This window comes from Rhinolophus sinicus, linkage group LG09 (genome assembly GCF_036562045.2).
Source record: "Rhinolophus sinicus isolate RSC01 linkage group LG09, ASM3656204v1, whole genome shotgun sequence".
NCBI classification, from domain to species: domain Eukaryota; kingdom Metazoa; phylum Chordata; class Mammalia; order Chiroptera; family Rhinolophidae; genus Rhinolophus; species Rhinolophus sinicus.
In genome coordinates, this window is record NC_133758.1 from 56412078 (window position 1) to 56432556 (window position 20479).

General features: G+C 45.9%; 1 protein-coding gene and 1 long non-coding RNA gene across 3 annotated transcripts in view; both read right to left on the bottom strand.

The window, feature by feature from the left end:
• Positions 1 to 728: 728 nt before the first annotated feature.
• LOC141573175 (uncharacterized) lies at positions 729 to 13947 on the bottom strand. The gene is made up of 2 exons (XR_012498832.1): positions 5957 to 13947; positions 729 to 5640 (listed from the first exon to the last, which is right to left on the bottom strand). It is a non-coding gene; the product is annotated as an uncharacterized LOC141573175 (long non-coding RNA).
• A 1281-nt stretch (positions 13948 to 15228) lies between these two features.
• Positions 15229 to 20479, bottom strand: part of UROC1 (urocanate hydratase 1) — a 40799-nt gene continuing 35548 nt past the window's right edge. Inside the window, exons 19-20 of one of the 2 annotated variants that reach the window (XM_019719522.2) lie at positions 17181 to 17280; positions 15229 to 15977 (exon numbers count right to left, since the gene is read on the bottom strand). In XM_019719522.2, coding sequence (XP_019575081.2) covers positions 15825 to 15977; positions 17181 to 17280 — 253 coding nt within the window. In that variant the 3' untranslated portion in view covers positions 15229 to 15824. The remainder of the gene's footprint in view (positions 15978 to 17180; positions 17281 to 20479) is intronic. The other variant, XM_019719523.2, reaches the window with a different exon arrangement.

The window sequence follows — 20479 nt, forward strand, 5'->3', positions numbered from 1 at the left end:
TAGAAAGCCAACAACTTTCCCAGAAGTCTTCTTCTCAGCAGACTTCTACCTCATCTCATGGGCCAGAACTAGGCCAGTAGCCACTCCTAACTGTGAGGAAGGCTGGAAAATCAATTATTTTTACTGGTTATTGCTGCCCAGACAAAATTGGGGCTTCATAAGTATGGGAAAGGGGAGATGACAACGGGGTACGAGACGAACAATGTTGAAGGGTTGAGGACTCCGAATTCAGCTAGACTGCCCCCTTTCTGGATACATGGAGGGGGAGGGGTGTCAAGTTTTCTGTGAGTCGTTAGAGACCCATCACCAAATCTCTCTCAATTCTTCATTTAGGATGAGCCATCTCTAAGTCTGTCAGGGGTCCAGCTGAGGGCTGCGCTAAGACCAGGCTAACGAGAATGAGGTACATGGTCAAAACTGCTCTGCTTTGCAGGGTGAGGTCATGGGGGCAGGGGGTCGCCTAGCATGGAAAGCTAGCAAATATGGTGGGGCTGCTGAGGGGGCTTGCTCCAGGAATAGCATCTGTCTGATTCTTACATGGTCCTGTACATTTACATGGAAAAGGAGCATATCCCAATAGCTGTTGATGGGGCATGAAGGGCAGAAGAAGAGGGGCAGGGAACTCATCTCTCCACTTGTCTCCTTTTTATAACCGGGGGGAAGAATAAAGCAGAACCACCGTTATTACGGATACCAGGACCAGAAAGAACCCAAGCGGCCCTCAGAGAGTTAGGAAGGACAACTTTATTACACCAGTGGGCTCAGTGGGATCTTTCCCAAAGACTGAGCCCCTAGCAAGGTTTTGAGCAGGTTTTTATGGGTTGGGGACTTCCTTGAGTCGGGGAAGGGGTAGGTGTCGTCTGGTGATTGGCTCGGGGTGTGGCTTGGAGAGGGTTATGCGGAAGTGGGCTGGGGCTTAGGCTGGAGACTTCTCTCTTTGCTCGGGCCACCATTTTAGGTCAGTTTCTTCATCATGTCCCCCCTGTTGATGATCGTAAATGGTATCAACTTAGAGATCATCATATTGGCTAAGAGGACGATAACCCCGCAAGGCAAGGATCCGGGCTATGGCCCTACAGGTGACGGAGGTCTCTATGAAATGTGTGACAGCGTTAACTATGCATGGCCGGATGGTAGCAAGGAGGAGGATCGTGAGGAGTGGGCCGGCTAGGGGTAGGAGCCAAGAGGACCAACAAAAGGCTAGAAATAGAAGGAGTCCAATGACAGCGAAGACGGAGGCCGGGCAGACCGTGGTGAGGCTCAACCAGGCTGTTTCTTGAGGGTCAGATGGAGTGGACGGGCCAGGTCAGGTTGGGTGATCCAGGCATTGTCCTCCGGCTGGGCTCTTTTAACCCGAGTGTGATGGATCCACGGAGCAATGACTGAAACCTAGGGAGGTCTCCTGGTGGAGTTTAGCTAATGTCTCCTTGAGGGTACGGTTCATGCGTTCAACTTTCCCTGAGCTTTGTGGTCGGTATGCTGTATGGAGTCTCCAGTTGATGCCCATGGCTCTGGTTACCGTCTGGAGGAGTTCTGCTATGAAAGCTGGCCCGTTGTCACTGTGGATAGAAAGTGGAATCCTGTGGCGGTGAATAATCTCCCTAAGGAGGACCTTGGCTACTTCACGGCTCTTCTCAGTCCGAGTGGGGAAGGCTTCGACCCACCGGAGTAGGTACAGACCAGGACCAGCAAGTACTTAGCACCGAGGCAGTTTGTCATGTCAGTGAAGTCAATTACATACGAGGTCCTCAAAAGTGCAGCACCGCTTCTCTGAATCCCAGGGATGGGGCTAGCGCTGGACTTTGGATTGTTCTTTGCACAAGTGAGGCAGCATTCTCTGATGGACTTGCAAAGAGCTGACAGCCGGCTAATGTAGAAGTTTTGGGCTAGGAGGCCTTCGAGAGCAACTTTTCCTAAGTGGGTTAACTTGTGATATTCAGTGGTTACTTGAGGACCTAGCAGGGCTGGGATGAAGAGTCTTCTGTCGGGCAGTTGCCACCATCCTTGTGGCAATCTGGTGGCCCCTTCTGACTTTGCCCATCTGAGTTCTTCTTTTGTGTACTGCGGGAGGGACATGGTGGTAGTGTTAGTGACCAACAGTAGTTCACTAGGGCTTTCCATCGCTGCTGATTTGGCTGTGGTGTCAGCAAGCCTGTTCCCGATGGCTGAGGGCTCTTGCCTCTCTGATGGCCCTGACAATGGATAACCACAACCTGATGGGGAAGCCAAATGGCTCGCAGGAGCTTAAGGATTTCTTGTTTATTTTTAATAACTTTTCCCTCTGCGGTCAGAAGACCTCTTTCTTTGTATATAGCCCCATGGATATGGACAGTTGCAAAAGCATACCGAGAGTTGGTGTAGATGTTGACTTTTCGGCCCTCGGATAGAGTAAGGGCTCTTATTAGTGCCCATAGTTCTGCCCGTTGGGCCGACCATCCCGATGGAAGTGCCCCTGCCTCGAGTACCTCTTCTGTGGTAGTTACCGCATACCCCGCGTGACGTTTTCCGTCCCTCAGGAAGCTGCTGCCGTCAGTATACAGAGTAAGGTCCGAGTTAGGATGTGGGCTGTCCCGGAGGTCGGGTCTGGTGGCGTAGACCTCGTTGATAACTTCTATATAGTCATGTTCTGGATCCCCTTCCTCAGTTGGCAGGAAAGTGGCTGGGTTCAGGGTGCGCACAGTTTCTAACGAGATCCAAGGGTTTTCCAGGAGTAGCCCTTGATACTGAGTCAGCCGTGCATTCAACAGCCATCGGGGTCCTTGACTGTTCATTAAGGTGTTGACTGAGTGGGGTACTTTAACTATGAGTCTCTGGCCCAAGGTGAGCTTATCTGCCTCTTTGATGAGAATCACAGTGGTTGCTAGGGCCCGCAGGCATGGTGGGCAACACGCTGCTACCGGGTCTAGATTCTTTGAGAGGTAGACGAGGGGACGGAGCCATGGTCCAACTGTTTGTGCCAGCAGTCTTAAGGCTATTTTGTCTCTTTCATGGATGAATAAGTGGAATGGCCTCTCAGCACCAGGTAACCCGAGGCCTGGGACCTGTCCAAGTGAGCTCTTGAGCTGCTGGAAGGCATGTTCTTGATCTTCTGTCCATAGCATGGGGGCCTTTTCTTGACCAGTTAGAGCCTCATATAAGGGCCAGGTTATTGCCGAAAAGCCAGGAATCCAGATCCAGCAGCAGCTGGCGGCCCCGAGGAACTCACAGAGCGCTCTCCAGTTGGTGGGCCGGGGGAGGGAAGTGATGACTTTCTTCCGCTCGGTGCTGAGGGCCCACTGTCCTTTGGAGATGACAAAGCCCAAGTACTGTACTTGTTTCTGCAGAGCTGGGCTTTCTTCTGGGAGACTCTCTACCCCGTCTCGGCTGAGTGGGACAGGAGTGCCTGTGTCGCAGTTTGGCACTCGGTCTCGGTGGCACAGGCTAGGAGCAGATCATCCACATATTGCAATAGAGTGCAGCAGTATTCTTCTCGAGGGAAGGTGGCTAAATCTGAGGCTAGCGCTTCCTCAAAGAGGGCTGGGGAGTTTTTGAAGCCCTGTGGGAGCCGAGTCCATGTCAGCTGGAGCTGCCGGCTGGTATCAGGTTCAGTCCATCCGAAGGCAAACAGTGATTGGTTCTGGGGCGCCAACCGAATGCAGAAGAATGCATCTTTCAGGTCCAGGCAAGTGAACCATCCGGCCTCCGGGGGCAGCTGACTGAGGAGAGTATACGGATTTGGGACTATGGGGTGTAGGGAGACTGTGGCTTGGTTTATTGCTCTTAAATCTTGTACTGACCAGTATTCTCCATTAGGCTTCCTTACCGGCAGGAGGGGCATATTCCATGGCGACTGGCACTCTACGAGTATCCCTGCTGTTCTGAGATGCAGCGAGTTGTTTTTGAATTCCTGCCTGAGCTTCCCTGGAGATGGGGTATTGACGTAGCCATTGGGGTTGAGCTCTGGGTCTCAGTTCCACCAAAACTGGGGCCTTATGTTTTGCTAGCCCAGGTGGGTTATCTTCAGCCCAAACCTCTGGGAAATTGGCCCTGCAGGCTTCTGGATTCTGTTCTACACTGCCAGTCCTGAAGAGCCTCCATTCTTCTTCCCTCGGGGTGGTGATAGACAGAATAAGTCCCTCTGGAAGGGGCTGCAGTGACATGGTGTTTGGCCTGATGGTTCGAAGGAGATTTGTGCCCCTAACTTGGTAAGGAGGTCGCATCCCAGGAGTGGGATTGGGCAGTCTGGTAAGTAGAGGAACTCATGTGACACGGTGTGTCCTCCTAATTTACAAGTCTGAGCCTGGCAGAATGGTCAGCTCTTAGCTTGATCCCCGGTGGCTCCCATTATGGTGACTCTGCGGTCCCCGAGCGGTGCCACCGGCATGGTGACTACCAAGTGTTCTGCTCTGGTATCTACCATAAAAGTCACTGTTTGGCCCCCTACATCTAAGTCAACCGTGGGCTCGTGGGGGCCGAGTTCGAACGAGCCCAGTCCTCTTCAGTCTGGATCAATTCCCGCTAATCCTATGAAGTCGGGCTCCGGGCTGGTTGGGTTGGGACCACGGGGAGGCCGAGGAAGCGGAGTGTCTGGAAGCGGTGGGGCTGCGCCAGCCATTGGCCGTGGTGCATAGGAAGGTGGTGGCGGCTCTTCGTCGGGGTCTCCCTGGTAAATGGTCTTAGTCATGTCATTCTGGGCGCAGCCTTGTGGGTTCCGTGCAACGAGGACGCTGGACTGTCCCTTACTATTGGAGCAGAACCGTACCCAAGGAGGAAGGGTTCGGGCTATTTCCAACCACGAGTCAATGTAAGGGAACTGGTCTGAATGTCCTGGGGTCCCGGTGACAACTATGTAAACTCGGCGAATCATGGGGAAGTCAAGAGTGCCTTCTGAGGGCCATCCCACATCAAAACTTGGCCACTCCAGTTCACATAAAGTGCAGAGATGTCCGGGGGTCATTTTGACCCCGTATTCGCCTCCGAAACCCTTCCTGAAATTCTTTAACATGCAGTCTAGAATCGTGGGCTTCCTGTGACTCTGTCCCATGATATTCGGTGTCGCGTAAACAAGGGAAGGGTCTCAATCAGGCGCCCGCCTGGCCATGTCCCTCGTGGCAACTTTGGGTACATCTTGGCTAAGGTGTGTCCGTATAAGCCCCAGGCCCGGTCACATTCTGAGAGTGCGAATCACCGTTATGCCGCACGATGCTACCACTGAACGCAGGTTGAGGCTCACTCAGGTTCCGTAGCCAACAAGCCGTGGATCCACACAGAATCAAGCCGTGGGACCAAGCACACACACATTCATTCAGGGAGGAAAGACGCCTTCCCCCGGAATGGCCCTAACTAGAGTCGGAAGTGGGACTCAGCAGAAGGTGATCAGGCTCCCCTTCTGCCCTTCTGCAGGCCTAACTGGGTCCGGGCCCCGGGGTCTTACCGTGTCCGATGTCCAGGTTGACTGTCCATCCTTTCTCTCTGCTGGTGGTCCAGCAGGGAGTCACGGGCCGGAGCCGGCGGGAGATCGCTGGTCCTGGGCCTGCTGAAATCAGCAGGGCACGCCTAGTCCGGTCTCGGCTCTCCGGCCACCCTATTGCCAGCTCTTGCCCAAATCGGTGTCTCAAGGGGCCAGCATGGTTGGGTTTCCCGGTCAGGGAACCAAGAATGCTACAGATACCAGAACCAGAAAGAACCCAAGCGGCACTCAGAGAGTTAGGAAGGTCAGCTTTATTACGCCGGCGGGTTCAGCAGGACCTTTCCCAAAGACTGAGCCCCTAGCAAGGTTTTGAGCAGGTTTTTACGGGTTGGGGACTTCCTTGAGTCGGGGAAGGGGTAGGTGTCGTCTGGTGATTGGCTCGGGGTGTGGCTTGGAGGGGGTTATGTGGAAGCAGGCTGGGGCTTAGGCTGGGGACTTCTCTCTTTTCTTGGGCCACCATTTTAGGTCAGTTTCTCCATCACTGTCACGCCTTAAAAAAAGAATCACCTGTTTAAAAATGAAGGCCTGGAAAAGCATGGCCACATAATCCTCTGTCTGGGTCATCTTCGGTCGAGGCTGGGCTCTAGGATCTGGCGGGGGTGGAGTGTGTGCAAAAATCCAGTCTCAGGTCCCACATAGCTCCTGGAGAATATCTGGTCCCAAACAGGGCTCCTGAGCAGACTTCTGTTATAAGCGATCAGCCATGGGTAATACCCCTCCTCTCTCCTTTTTTTCCCAAAAAAGTATCACTATCCTTTAAGGACAGAGCCCTGCCTGCCGCCATCCTACCACCCTACATCCACCCTGCCCAAGCCATCTTCCACAGTTCTCTAGTTAATCCTTTGGTTGACGAAAAACATCCAGCCTAAGAGAATGCTTATAAGTTTATTTGAGCCAAACTGACGACAATTGCCAGGAAGCAAAACTTCAACAGATTGAGAAAATGCTCCACAAAACACAGATTTGCAGTTTATTTTAATACATAGAATCAAAGGAGGAGGGTTACATGAAATCGACTGGTGATAGATTAAGGAGATGGGAGAAAGCAAAGTGGGGAAATCTCTGAGATTATATAAAAGTAAATTGAAGAGACAGGTACTTCTTTCACATAGGTGGGTACAGGATAGTTAATAGTTCACATAGAGATGTTAATCAAGGGACAAGAATAATAATGAGGGATTCTGTACTTTCCTGCTCTGGTCCAGAAAAAGAGATTACTGACATTCCAAGGATGTCCTTTTAGGTGCAAAAAGACAATAGACAGGCCAACTTAAAGGCACAGATTAACTTTTTGTCTAAAGATATGACTTCCCACCATGGCCCACTTAGTTATGAAATTTTTTTTATGCTCATGCCATCTTATGTGGTTACTTTCAGTCTCCCGAACTTGTAAGGTTAATATGTGGCCCCTTTTCTGTCCAGTTTCCCCTTTTGGTCATAAATCAATCCAAAGGATGCATTAATGACCAACATTTTGGTTGGCTAGTGTGGTCCCATGGTGCTAGGAGGCCTCATTACTAGGAAGTCTTAGTGTCAGCATTTGTCGTGCTGAATGTTGGACCATTGGGTGTGGGGCAAGACCATAACTTTAAGTGGCAGTCAAGGCCAAATTATTTATTTATATTTAAAAGAAAATGTGAGCAAATGGGAGGCAGATAGATCCTATATGTCCTGGATCATTTCTAATCTTTGAGCTATTATGATCCAAGTTTTTTCCTCTGTCTGTCTTATGTTGCATTTTGTATCTAGTATAACATGTACAAACTAGGGCCAAGAGCAATAGCATGAAACCAGTAACACCGATTGGAACGGAAACTATCCAATATTAGATAAGTATGAGTCTGAGGGGAGCAAACCTCCTAGCCAACCAAAGAAACCTTTACATGCATTATCATAATTTTTTATTAAGCTAATATGTTTTCCTCCGTCATTTACTGCTATTTGTACCGCATGATAAGTTTGGCTAGATGTATGAAGACAATTACTTCAGGATCTAGAAGTTCTAATTTTTCTTTTGGCCAATTAGTTTCCATAGAAATGAGTTCATTGAGAGGATTAAGTTCAATTTCCCAATACAATGGATTTTCAGTATCAATATTATCATGGGTTTTATTAAACTTAGGCAAAGTTAATTTGCCTATGATTTCAGTATTACGCCATATTCCCATAGCATTTACTGTAAACCTGGTGTCATTACAATAGAAATCAGTATGACAGAAGAATTTTCTAACCCTTCCCAATAAAAAAGTCCCCTTCTCATATACCATATATTGTTGTTTGTTGGGGTGGATACAATAGGCCAGGATTGGGTAAATTCAAAATTCCATATAGATTGGGGACATAACCATTCACATTTTTTATTTAATATGGCCTATGTAGATTGCATTGGAAGCACCCAAGTGTCATTCATTAATCTGATTTCTGCTAGTTGTATCACTGGGAACTGTAACTTTAAGGTTTAATAGGGGGGCCAAGGCTGTAAGAACATAATGGTGTAAATTACAACTACTACCTAAAAATTTCTAGAGGCCAGGAGGACAGTAAGGGTTTCATAAATAAATTTTCTGTGCCTCAGCAGACATTATAGAGGGCCATTTAAAAATATATATATACATCCACTTCAGCTTCTATCTGAATTAATATAGTTAGTAGTCTATGTTGAGTTGGGGGTCAGTATAACTGGGTTCTAATATTTATACATATAAAATTCCTTTCTTAATATTTTTTTTCCACTAACTTTCTACAAGTTCACTCATCCTTCTCAGTTTGTCTCCTTTTCCTCATTCAGAAATAATCAACTTACCAGAACAAACTACTTCCTTTTAACTTCTCTCAAAAATACACACACCCATTTTCTTCCTTCTATAATAATATTCCTGCTACATTTCAAAACCATAAAAAGAACATTATTTATAATAAAGAAGTTATCTTGTATACCTTTAACAATTATTAACAGTTGGGCTATATAAATGCAGAATTTGAGAAAAGCATAAAGAGCAAGTATAATTATCATTATTACTAATATTATTAGCAAACAGGTAAAGACAAACAAATTGGTTATTTTAAGTTCAATATCAATGCTGTAGGTATATGCCTTCTTAATGTCTTGGAATAACTGCCTAACCCTGATGTCGGTGGCTTCTCATCCTTGAGGTGTCTTTGATGTACACTGACAGGTCTCTTCCAACAAGGTTGGAGAGTCTTTAAATGATGTGTTGTGCAATGGACAAAATTTTTCGGTTGTGAGTCATAGTCTTTGAAGTCTTCATCTCCGGGGAGCACACTGAAGTGAATCAGTTACTAATTTCTTAATTTCTTTAGATAATTGATAAGGCCTTGATAATAATGTAGAATGTCTCCTTTCAGTAAGGTAGGTTCATATGCCGCTTCGCATAGGGTGAACAATGACTAATGAGGAGAAAGCCTGTGTTTACCAAAGGGGTTATCTCAGGTTGAGAAGCACTATAAGGAGAGCTTTTGGACTATGGAGATGAAAAGCTTCTGAAAATTTACCTAGTTGAGTTTTAATTTACTATTTGTACACTCTACCAATCCAGAGGACTGGGGTGATAGGCACAATGAAAATGCTGTAAAATAAGCCAAATATTACAATATCATTGGCTCAGTGAAATGAGTCCCACAGTGACTATGTAGCTCACACGGAATTCTGTAATTGAGGATTATTTATTACTATTTTAAATTTCTTCCCTACCATTTATGCTGTTTCTGTCCTGCAAGGGAATGTCTTCAACCCAGTGAGACAACGTACAAATCATGACTAATACATATACTATCCTTCAGATGGTGGCATTTGGATAAAATCCAATTACCATGCCTCAAATGGACTTAAAGGAAATGGGAAATGTCCTTAGGACCCATGTAGTGATTTTCCACGGTTATATTTTAGACAGATAGAACATCTGCTATACATCTTATGAGCTACAGTAAGAGGTTTCTGATAATATTCTTTACTCCATGAAACCATCTTTCCAAGACCCCAATTCATTAGCTCATGTACATGCTAAGCTATATTTGTTTGGGTCAAAGTTCCCTCTTTTGTTGCCATTTTTTCTTTTCTGCAGCTGCGCATTGGAACTGTAAATGTCTTTTATTGATTTAATAAGGAGAAGAGACATTCTCAAGTCTGGATAATTTGCCTGTTATTGCTGCAGTATCAGCTAAATTACTTTCTTTTCCTTTTATGATGACAGCCTTAGAATGTCCTGGAATTTTGATAATTGCCAATTGTTTCAGTTGCTGTATGATATCTAATTTAAATTCTACAACCTGTTTTCCATCCTTATGGGGTGCCCTGAGGAAATTAAGAAGCCTCACTGCTTCCACAACAAGTTGTGAGCTACACCAAAAGTACAGCAAATATCAGTGTAAATATTGGTTATTTGATCTTTGGCTCATTTACAAGCTCCTGTTAGAGCAATTAATTCAGTTTGTTGGGCTGATCTTATTCAAGTAAATGAGAAACTGTAATTTATGTTTATCACAAAAGTTATTGCATATAGCATAAGAATATATCATCCACACATTGGAATGGAGTAGAATTTCTGGGAAATTCAACATTATTAAAATCAGCTTTCAGTATCTGAGAGAAATAGGTGGGACTCTCTTTATGCCTCTTGGGGCATTACTGTCCAGGAAACTCAGATTTCCACAGGTGGAAAAGCAAAGGGGTATTTCCTGTCCTTTTCTTTTTTCCTTTTTTTACAGGAATGCTGAAAAAGGCACTCCATAAATCTATCACTGAAAAATATTGGCAATACACACAGGAATAGCTGATAATACGGTATGTAAATTTGGAACCACAGGATATCTATTTATAGCTTTGAGAGCCTGTGAAAATCTCCGTTCTTTCCCATTGGGTTTCTTTACTGGAAGGATAGGAGAATAAAGGTGCTCATACATGGAATTATAAGCTCCCCTTTTAAAGGTAATCTTGTATAATGAGCTAATTCCAGCTAGTGTATCAGGCCTCAAAGCATATTGGCAAATATTAGGTAGAGGCAAAGTATTATCAATAGTTATTTTAAGAAGAGTGACTGGCTTAATATTGCCAATCAATATCTGTACTGGAAAAAGCCTAAAATTGTATTGGAACATTCTGTAACAAACATTCCGTCAGTATCAAGACTGGTTTCCTCTCATATAGTTTCTTTTAAAGTCATTATTTTCCCAATCTGATTTGTTTAGTCCTAAACACATTTCACCCTTCTGGGAGGATATATGAGTATCATTGATTAGAAAGTCTCACACTATCAGGTGAATTGGGGCAGATTTGAGTAGTAAAAATATACTGTATTTCCCAAAAAATAAGCCCTACCCCGAAAATAAGCCCCAATTAAGATCGTCAGCCAGATGGACGCATTTAGTACATCTGTTGTAACACATGACAGACGTATTGAATTATAAATAATAATAATATATAATTAAATATATAAATACTATTATTGACATTAATACTTAAACGATATTATAAATTATAATTAAGTATTTGCAAATACCAAAGGGGCACCTTCGGAGGAGAGATAAACGTCTATGTAAACAGATGAACTCGAAACTTATTGCCGAATGACCAATCGGAGTACAGACACAACGAACGAATAATGTGCACACTTAATAATGAATGGACGTGGTTGTGTCTAACATGAATCTTCATAATTCAATACTTTGTGTGTTGTAACGAATGTACTTAATGCACTCGTGTGAAATAAAGACACGTTTTCTGAATTTTGTTTCCTGCAATTTTTCATTGCTTTTGTGTGGATCATCATTCTTAACTGTCATCATTTTTGTTGCCACTCCTGTCTTGTAAGTCTTCAACTAACACTTGATTTAATGGTAGATTTAAAGGGAATAATATTTTGACCCCCAAACAAGATGAGTGCGAAAAGAAAGAGCTATCCTATCGAGTACAAGAAAAGAATTGTGGAGGACTCCCGGGGTGAGAATCTTACGGCTTTCTGCAAAGAAAAGAAGTTGGATCTCCAAACGGTCTGAAAATGGCGAGCAGAGTATGATAACCTCAGTCAACAGGTGGACGAGAGAAATGCTCAGAAGCGCAAGTGTGGATCAGGTTGGCAACCCTTATTTCCTGAGCTGGAAGGCATTATCTGTGAAAGGATTGCTGACAGGAGAGCAAAGACTTTGGCTGTGCACAGGGCTGATATTCAAGCATTTGCCCTCGCAATGGCACCACCATTAGAAATATCCCCAGAAGAATTCAAAGCATCACAACACTGGCTGATGGCTTCCTTCAGTGATACGAACTGTCTCTAAGATCAACAACACTGTTCAAGCTGGAAGATACTGAAGTTATTAAACGTGCACTTGCATTCAAGTCCTTTGTTTATGGCATCGACTTTTCTAAATACCAACTCTCCAACATGATTGCTGTGGCTGAAACTGCGGTGTTTATGGGCCAAGGATCTCAAACGACAATTGATCAGAGGGGTGCCTCGTCAATCTACATTCCCTCCACTGGTTGCAAAAGTGCACGTGTTACCTGTATTTTGGCAATTCGTCTGGATGGAAAGAACGCCCCATCTCTAATCATCACTAAGGGCAAGAAAGATAAGGTTGAACATGTTTCAGGCATTTATGTTCTTGAAACTTAAAAAGCCTGGTGCACACAAGCAGTTATAAGGAAGTGGGTCGATTTAATGCTGTCACTTGTTTTGTGAGGTGTAAAAAAGGTCTGCTAGTCTGGGATTCAGCCAGCACTCACTGTGCTAAAGACATGAAGAACTTCCTTGCAGAGAGAAGAATAGATCAAATAATGATTCCCGCAGGAATGACTGCCTATCTCCGCACTCTTGATATTGCAATAAACAAGCCATTCAAGGACCATTTGCACATGGAAATCAATGACTACATTGAAAATAGAATAGAGAGAAATAAGCGTGGAAATTTTGTGAAGCCTAGCCTGCAAGAGGTTGTGACTTGGGTGAAGAATTCATGGGATAAAATCACTGACATCTGTGTTGCCAATGCACTAGAGCAAGCTACATGGACAAGAAGTGCTCATTTAATAACACGTTGCGTACGGCGGGGTTTAAATCCCTCGTGAAGATTCTCGTGATCCGTACGCAACGTGTTAAGGAAAGCGCTATACCTGGATATGAGAGATTGGGGCCAATGGTTCTACAGGGAATGGAGCTGCAAGAGATTCAAGCCCGAATTCAGGGTTTGGAGAGAGATAAAGATGTTCTAGAAGATGACATGACTGTATTTGAATAAATGTAGATTTTTGTACATGAATAAATGTGGATTGTTTTACATGAAAAAAATAAGACATCCCCTGAAAATTAGTCCTAACGTGTCTTTTGGAGAGAAAATTAGTATAAGACCGGGTCTTATTTTCGGGGAAATACAGTATGTTGCCTCTTAACGTTTCTTAGCTGGAGAGGAATGGGTTGTGATTTAAACAGACATTGGTTGATTAGATGTCCCTACCATTTGTACAGTAGCTTTACTCGAAGGGAGAGGGAAACTTAGCCGGATGGTGTTAACAGATAAAGTAGCCCCAGTGTTAGTAAGAAGAGGAAATGCCCTCAGAGACCTTGGAGCAGCCCTATGCTTGCTTCTATTTCCTTTCTTTTTCTAAAGCTTGTTTTATATTTCTACAATCCTTAAGGTAACTTGTCTTTTACAATAAAAACAGGTTCCTCTACAAGACTTTCCCTAGCAAACCTTCAATAATCTGTTGCTTTGCTCTCAGAAACCAGTGCATTAATTGAAATAAATCAGAAAGGCCAGGATTATATGTTCTAATAGCTAATTCAAATTCCTTTGCAAACTCATCAGGGTCCTAGAGAGGGTCTGGGGAATCTTTAGGGGATTTCTTAGTCCCGTTTGTATACACTTATTGATTCCCCTCTGCCTGAAACCAGCTTTTCTCTAAAGGAAGCTGCAATAGAGGTGGAGAAGAGAGAGAGGCAGAGGAAAGGAGAGTAAGTCCAGGTAACAAAGTAAAGCGTACAGTGGGGCAGTTGGAGAAGAGGGAAGAGTGGGGTATTGGCATTGAGCAGCTTCAGAAACCTTCTTTAGTTCAGAGACAGTCTCTAAATTTTCTCACTAACTTCCTGGAGAGAAGGACGTCTCTCTGCACCATGTCAGAGGCTTCTATTTGCCAGTTGAGATAAGCCTCCCATTTCATTCAGTTTGATTTTTAGGCCGACTTTTTCTAATGGTGCACACAAAACATTTATTTGTCAAAAGAGCTCCATTTTGGCCATCTTAAGCTGATATCACTTCTAGTTAAATCTTTCCATGTCTGTAAGTACTTGCAAGTAAAGGCTCCCTAGGAGCTGTACATCTGCAGGAGTATTAATGGAACTGGGGGCCGAGAGCTTGTCAGCCTTGGAGGCACGATTGCCCATGTTAATTTTTAGTTTTCTTTTGAGATCTGCAGAGTCTGAACAAATACCTAGTGATATTGTGTAGTGGGCGTAAGTGTGCTGCTTATGGGCTGAGCTCCAAGGGGCTGTCACCTTCCTAGTCACTTCACCACTCTTTATGTGCCTCGGTTTCTCTCCCCAGCTATCTAGTACAACCGTGAGGACTCACAGCGCTAAATAACCAGCCTTTATGTGTGCGTCCCCGGACGATTCAAATATTTAATTACAGTTGTGTTGGAAATTCCTATGGGGCCACTGCACGTTTTGAGGAGTACCCTCAAACACCTCCATATATATTTTTAGTCACCTAAGAATACCCAAAATTTGAGCTGGAGGGAGTAAATACCCCTTATCTTCAGAGTTGAACAACTTCCAACTCTCATTAATCCAGCAAACTTTTTTCAGACTCACAGTAAACAATTCCAATTGAAAAGCCGAAATTAAAACCAGCCACCCATTTTTTTCTCCTGTCGCTGAGTTATCCTAACTCTTGTCCTTAACCTGGTTTATCTCAACCCTTAACCCTTAATGCCACCTCAAGGGTTTTTTGTTGTTGTTTTGTTTTGTTTTTTAAAACAGCTCAAATAAAGTCAGGATCTTCTGCCTTAAAACGGGGAGGTCCAGAATTCTAAGAAAAACTCACTCAAGTTCACCTCATGCGGAGCAGAGAGCAGGTGGAGCACAATGAGCCCCTGCTGGTACCTAGCACCAAATCCGGGTCTGCGGAGTGTCTCTGGGGGGGCTTCTGTGGAATCCTGCCGACTATGGCAAGTAACGTAGACAAAAAACATCCAGCCTAAGAGAAAGCTTGTAAGAGTTTATTTGAACCAAACTGACGACAATTGCTGGGAAGCAAAATCTCAAAGAATTGAGAAAATGCTCTGCGAAATGGGGGTTTGCAGCTTATTTTATACATAGAATCAAAGGAGGAGGGTTACATGAAATCCATTGGTGATAGATTAAGGGGGTGGGAGAAAGCAAAGCGGGGAAATCTCTGGGATTGAATAAAAGTAAATTGAAAAGACAGGTACTTCTTTCACATAGGTGGGTACAGGGTAGTTAATAGTTCACATAGAGATGTTAATCAAGGGACAAGAATAATAATGAGGGATTCTGTACTTTCCTGTTCTGTCCAGAAAAAGGGATTACTGACATTCCCAGGATGCCATTTTAGGTGCAAAAAGACAATAGACAGGCCAACTTAAAGGCACAGATTAACTTTATGAAGGAAGCTTTTGTCTAAAGATATGACTTCCCGCCATGGCCCTCTTAGTTATGAATTTTTTTTTATGCTCACGCCATCTTATGTGGGTATTTTCAGGCTCCTGAGCATGTCAGGTTTAATACGTGTCCCCCTTTCTGTCCACACTTTATTTTCCTGTCTTCCTCCCTGGATTCCTCCAAGCCCAGGGTCTGGTCAGTTTTCCTTTGTGCCCAGAGGTGGGGACACAGAGGTACAGAAAGTACCTGAACAGACAAATGAACAGGGGTGCAGATGGAAAGAGAGTTTTGTGGATGGCTGGAAGGTGAACAGGAGGCAGAGTGATTAATAAAAACCTGGCCATAAAAGAAAGCCTACACCCTTGGTAGGAGAAGGAAGGGCAAGAGGCTTAGAATGGACTTGGTTGATGACCAGCCCACCCAGTATTCACAGCACACCCACCTCCAAATCTCCTGGAGTCTAATCCCTGGCAAGCTTGAGGATGCAGCCCTAAACAAGCTCTCCCTGCTCTCCCAGGTTCCCAGGGGAGCAGCATGGTCATGAAGAAATGGCTTCACCTCTGTGTGCCTCAGCTGGCTCATTTGTGAAATGGGGACAGCAGTGGCACACCCGCCAGGGTGTGGTGAGGCCAAATGAGGGTGTGCGTGTAGAGCTCCTGCTCCAGGAGAAGGTGTGCAGTGGAAGGCTGTGGCTGTGAGGGTAAGATCAGGGACCAAGGAGCATAAGGGGCCACAGCTGGCTCTTACACTCCCGCCTGTGGCCACAAGGCCTGCTGGAGCATGTGCTCATCTGCCACCTCGTGTGGGAGTGTCACCACCAAACCCTTGTTCTCCTGCATCGTCTGGCAGATGATCTCATAGGCCTTCCGGTTCCCAGACCAACAGCGACGGGCCACCTGCCGGTGGGTGTGGAGAGGGTGGTACAGCAGTTGGTGCCAACATCACCGGGTTCCCAATAAGACATTCTGAACAGACTAGGGCTGGGCCCAAACCCCCTGTCCTCCTCCACACCAAGGACCCTCTGTGCTATCAGTGGGATCTGCAGTCCTTTGTATTTGTCCTGGCCCTACCCCTGGCTCAGACCTCCTTCTCTCTTGGCTGGACTTCTACTTGCCTCTCTGGTCTGAAACTGGTCATCCTTCTGCCCAGTCTCCCCACTCCATGCAAGGGCACAGGCCAGGCACCCAGGATTCATCCTCAGCACCCCTTCTCTCTGGCCTCATAGAATGCACATCCACCTTGGCTCTGCCTTAAAATCTTTCTCTGGTCCACTTCTTTCTCTCCATCTCTGTCATCAGGGCTCCCCAGATCACGGCACCTCCCCAGCCTCTGTGCTGCCATTCTTGCCAATCCCTGTCCACATGTCCCCCCATGTCTCCCCCAGCCCATCTGCTCATTGCTTCACTGCGTTCTGGATGAAGACTCCCCCTCTGCTGGGGGCTCCAGGGAAGTCAGGTCCTCCAGGAAACCCCTCCACCTTCACTGTCACATTCACCCCTTGGGCCACTCAACGTCAAACTCTCTGGGTTTTCATTTCACTCACAGATGCACATACCCTTCCCCATTACCATCTGACTTTCTTTTTGTTCCCCCTTCTTGGATGCCTATGATGTGGTTCCGGAGAGGATGGAGCCCCCCCCGACACCCCTCCCACACAAACACTCCCCGGAATGCCCATTCTAGATCACAGCAAAGCTGATCTTAGCCACACGGCTGGAGGCTGTTCTAGCTTAGGTCCTACACTCTCTGGCCTACCTCAAAGATGGTAGAAAGACAAGGGTTTAAAAGAAGGCCTCTCTGCAATAGCAATGGGGGTGCTGCACTGGGAGGGCAGGGTCAGACACCAGGAGCACTCTGTGTGGACAAAGGCTGAACTGGAGGGTAAGGCCAGAGGCCAGGCGATGCAAAGGAGCCTCTGGAAACAGCCCGAGAGAGATGTGGGCAGCTGATGAGAAGAGACACAAATGAGCAGGAAGGCAGGACAGGGTCCTGACCATTTCTGAGGTAAAGGGGGCAGAATTCTGGCTCAGGTCTGCAGTCGGAGGGGGCAGAGCCACCAATGGAGAGAGAAGGCAGAGGAGAGGCTTGGGGTGACTTACTCCATTGGAGACGTCCCAACTGAGCATCATCTTGGCCTTCTGCTCGGCCTCCTGGGTCCCATCCAGCATGAGGCCAAAACCCCCATTGATTACCTCACCCCTGCAAGAGGCAAAAGAGTTTCCAGGTCATTCCTCCTGGGTCCTGACCTTGCACAAAGCAGACAGAAATGCACACGAGTTTTGAATGTTCTAAAAGCGTTGTTTGAGGATATGTCCTAGGTCCTCTTAACAGCCTAGGGATGCAGGAGCCTCACAGTTCTGCACTGCCCACTTGTGCCTCTGTGCTTGAACCCATGGATCCTGAGCCCACCTTCAGGACCCACTCCTGTGTCACGCTTTGCTTGAAGCCTGACCACCAGAATGTGACATGACCTCCTTCTCTTGTGGTTCTGAGTGCTTCCTGTAAAGGTACGATTCTGTGGGGGTCTCTTGTATCACTCAATTCAATTTCATTCTTCCCGATTTTCTCTTTATGCTCTCATCTTCCTTACCCCTTCTTTCTGCTTGCGTTAGGTGTATTTTGGGGTCCTGATTACTTGATTTGAAGGCTGAGTTCCTTTATTTTCAGCATTTATTTTCTAATTAATGCATTTCTCTGAGTACTGTTTTGACCACCTTCTCTCACAGATATTATATGTTCTCTCTGCAATATCTGATATGTTCTCTCTTGTGTTCATTTGTTTAATAGATGCCATTTGAATTTTACTTGAATATGTTAATGCTATTCCACTTTTCACACACTTGCCTTAAGGTTTCTCTCCATCAGCCTGCGGACCCTCTCCTTCCCGGCACTCCTAGACTTCCACCTTCACCCGCGATGTCCTTATCAAGGGCTGCTGGACCCAGCCAAAGTTCCTCCTCAGCTCGCATTACTATACTTCAGTTGTCCCCTTTGTTTACACACACAGGAAACACCCTGGATCTTGTCAGCACCTGCCAGGGCTTTACTGCTAAACACAGATCTTGGGACCACAGCATCTGCCCTTTCAGTACTCACTGCCAGCAAATTTGCTCTTTCTCCTTCCCACACCTGGAAAGTGCATCTAGTTTCTCTAGCCTCACATCCTTCAGGCCTCTGTGGCCTTACCTCCTTCTCTGCCCAGCCTGGACCATACTGACAATTTCAGTCAGTTCCCATCAAGAAGGTGAGTAGACTTCTGCCCTGGGAGCCACGAATATTCCCCATTCTCGGCACAGAAGCTTCCTCTGCCTGGCCCTCAGCCCGGTGTTGATGCCAGCCTGCACCTGGGTGGCCCTGCGTCTGTAAGCAGACTCCTGTCACATCTCCCACCAGTTGCTAGGGTGGAGAATGCTCTGACTAGATTTGAAGACATCACCATTCACCTGTCAGAGGTTGATGCTGGTTATCAGAGTAGAAAGCAGGCAACAGCCAAAGTCTCCAAGTGAGGACCTCCCATGAGACCTTCAACCAAAGAGGTCTTTTTGAGATTAAAGCTACGTCTTTCATTTTGGGATCCTGAAGCCCAGATGGTCAGAGACCAAAGCTGCTGAGCTCCAGGTGACTTTTGCAAACCCTGACCATAGAGGAGCCCTGAGCATGCTGAGCCCAGAAAGATGGGGTGCTAAAGGCAGCATTGCTATCAATGCAGCATTTGGGGTTACAAGCAGTGTTGGGACAACTAGCCCTTTGAGAAAAACATAAAAGTACAACCTTATATCACACATAAAAAAAAAAAAAACAAAGGCGAGGCGGCCGGATGGCTCAGTTGGTTAGAGCACAAGCTCTGAACTACAGGGTTGCCGGTTCGATTTCCACATGGGCCAGTGAGCTGCACCCTCGACAACTAGATTGAAGACAACGAGCTGCTGCAGAGCTTTCGGAGGGTCTGCCGGATGGCTCAGTTTGTTAGAACGTGAGCTCTCAACAACTAAAGATTGAAAACGGTGACTGGACTTGGAACTGAGCTGTGCCCTAGATTGAAGAACAACCAGATTGAAGGACAACTAGATTGAAGGACAACTACTCGGAGCTGATGGGCCCTGTAGAAACACACTGCCCCCAATACTCCCCAATAAAATTAAAAAGTAAAAAAAAAAGGAAAACAAAGGCCAGATATGCTAAACAAGGAAATATTTAAAAATTACCAAATGAATAAAGAAAGTGTAGGAGCATGGTTTTTTGTTTGTTTTTAAATTTGGGAGTTGGGGAGGTATTTAAAAGCCAGAGAACCAGAACAGAAAAGTCATTGGATAAAGATGTAAAACTCCCCTGTGAGGAGAGGGGCCCTGCCCTGGTGCCCCTCCCAGAAAGTGTGGCTGTGGGGAGGGTGGTTCACTCACAGTCCCTAGCAATAGCTGCTTAGGGCCTTACTTGGGGCAGAGACTAAGTGATGCCATGATGGGGCCTGCCCATTTCTGCCCAAAGCAGTTCCTCCAGCGGCCATCTAGGCTCCAGAGTTTCCTGCTGGGCAACAAGACTGTCAAAAATGCATAGAGACTGAGGGCTCCTCCGCTCAATCACTCTGTCTCCTGTCCACATTCCCCAGCTCTTCCTTTCTCAGGCAGTTGTCCCCAGCAAACCTTTTGCACACTCCCAACTCCACCTCCGCACCTGCCTCCTGGAGAACCCAGCCAGCACAGATGCTTTAAACAAAGTTCAAAGACAAGTGACATGCATCCAAAAAATCCATCTAATATCTAGAACAGATCGAGAATGCCTGCAAATCTATAAGAAAAAGCACACAACTCAAAAACAAAAACTTGGGAGTGAGCAATTTAAATCAAAACAATTTGTTACTTTTTGCCCACTCGCCTGGTAAATCCCATGTCAACATTCAGTGAGTGATCACATTTAGTGTTGATGAGGTTATGCAAACAAGAATTTTTATATCAGGAAATTTGGTGGTAGCTGTCAAAGTTTAAAACACCCACCTTTTTTGAACCTGAGATCACAAACAGCGTGCAAATGATAGAGGTTAACATTTAAGGGAGGTATGCCATATGCTGGGCCCTGTTATGGCTCCTTTACAAGAGACTTATGGTGGGTTGGCACATACATTCAGCCCAGGATTCCTGCAATCCCAGCTTGCTGTTACACCTGGGCAAAATTACTTATTTATGCTGGGTAGTACTGAAGCAGAGCCTGGTTGGGAACCCCACAAAAGAGGGCTTGCAATGTCCCTGGCCTCGCCTCTCCCTGCCCTAAAACTTAAAAATTGATCACCCCCCTCCCTGTGGTTTGAGCTTGGAATGTCTTCTGTCCCAGTTCCTGATCTTAGGATGTCCCCTGCTTTAGGACGTCCCAGTTCCCTGCTTTAGATAAATTACCCTGAAATGTA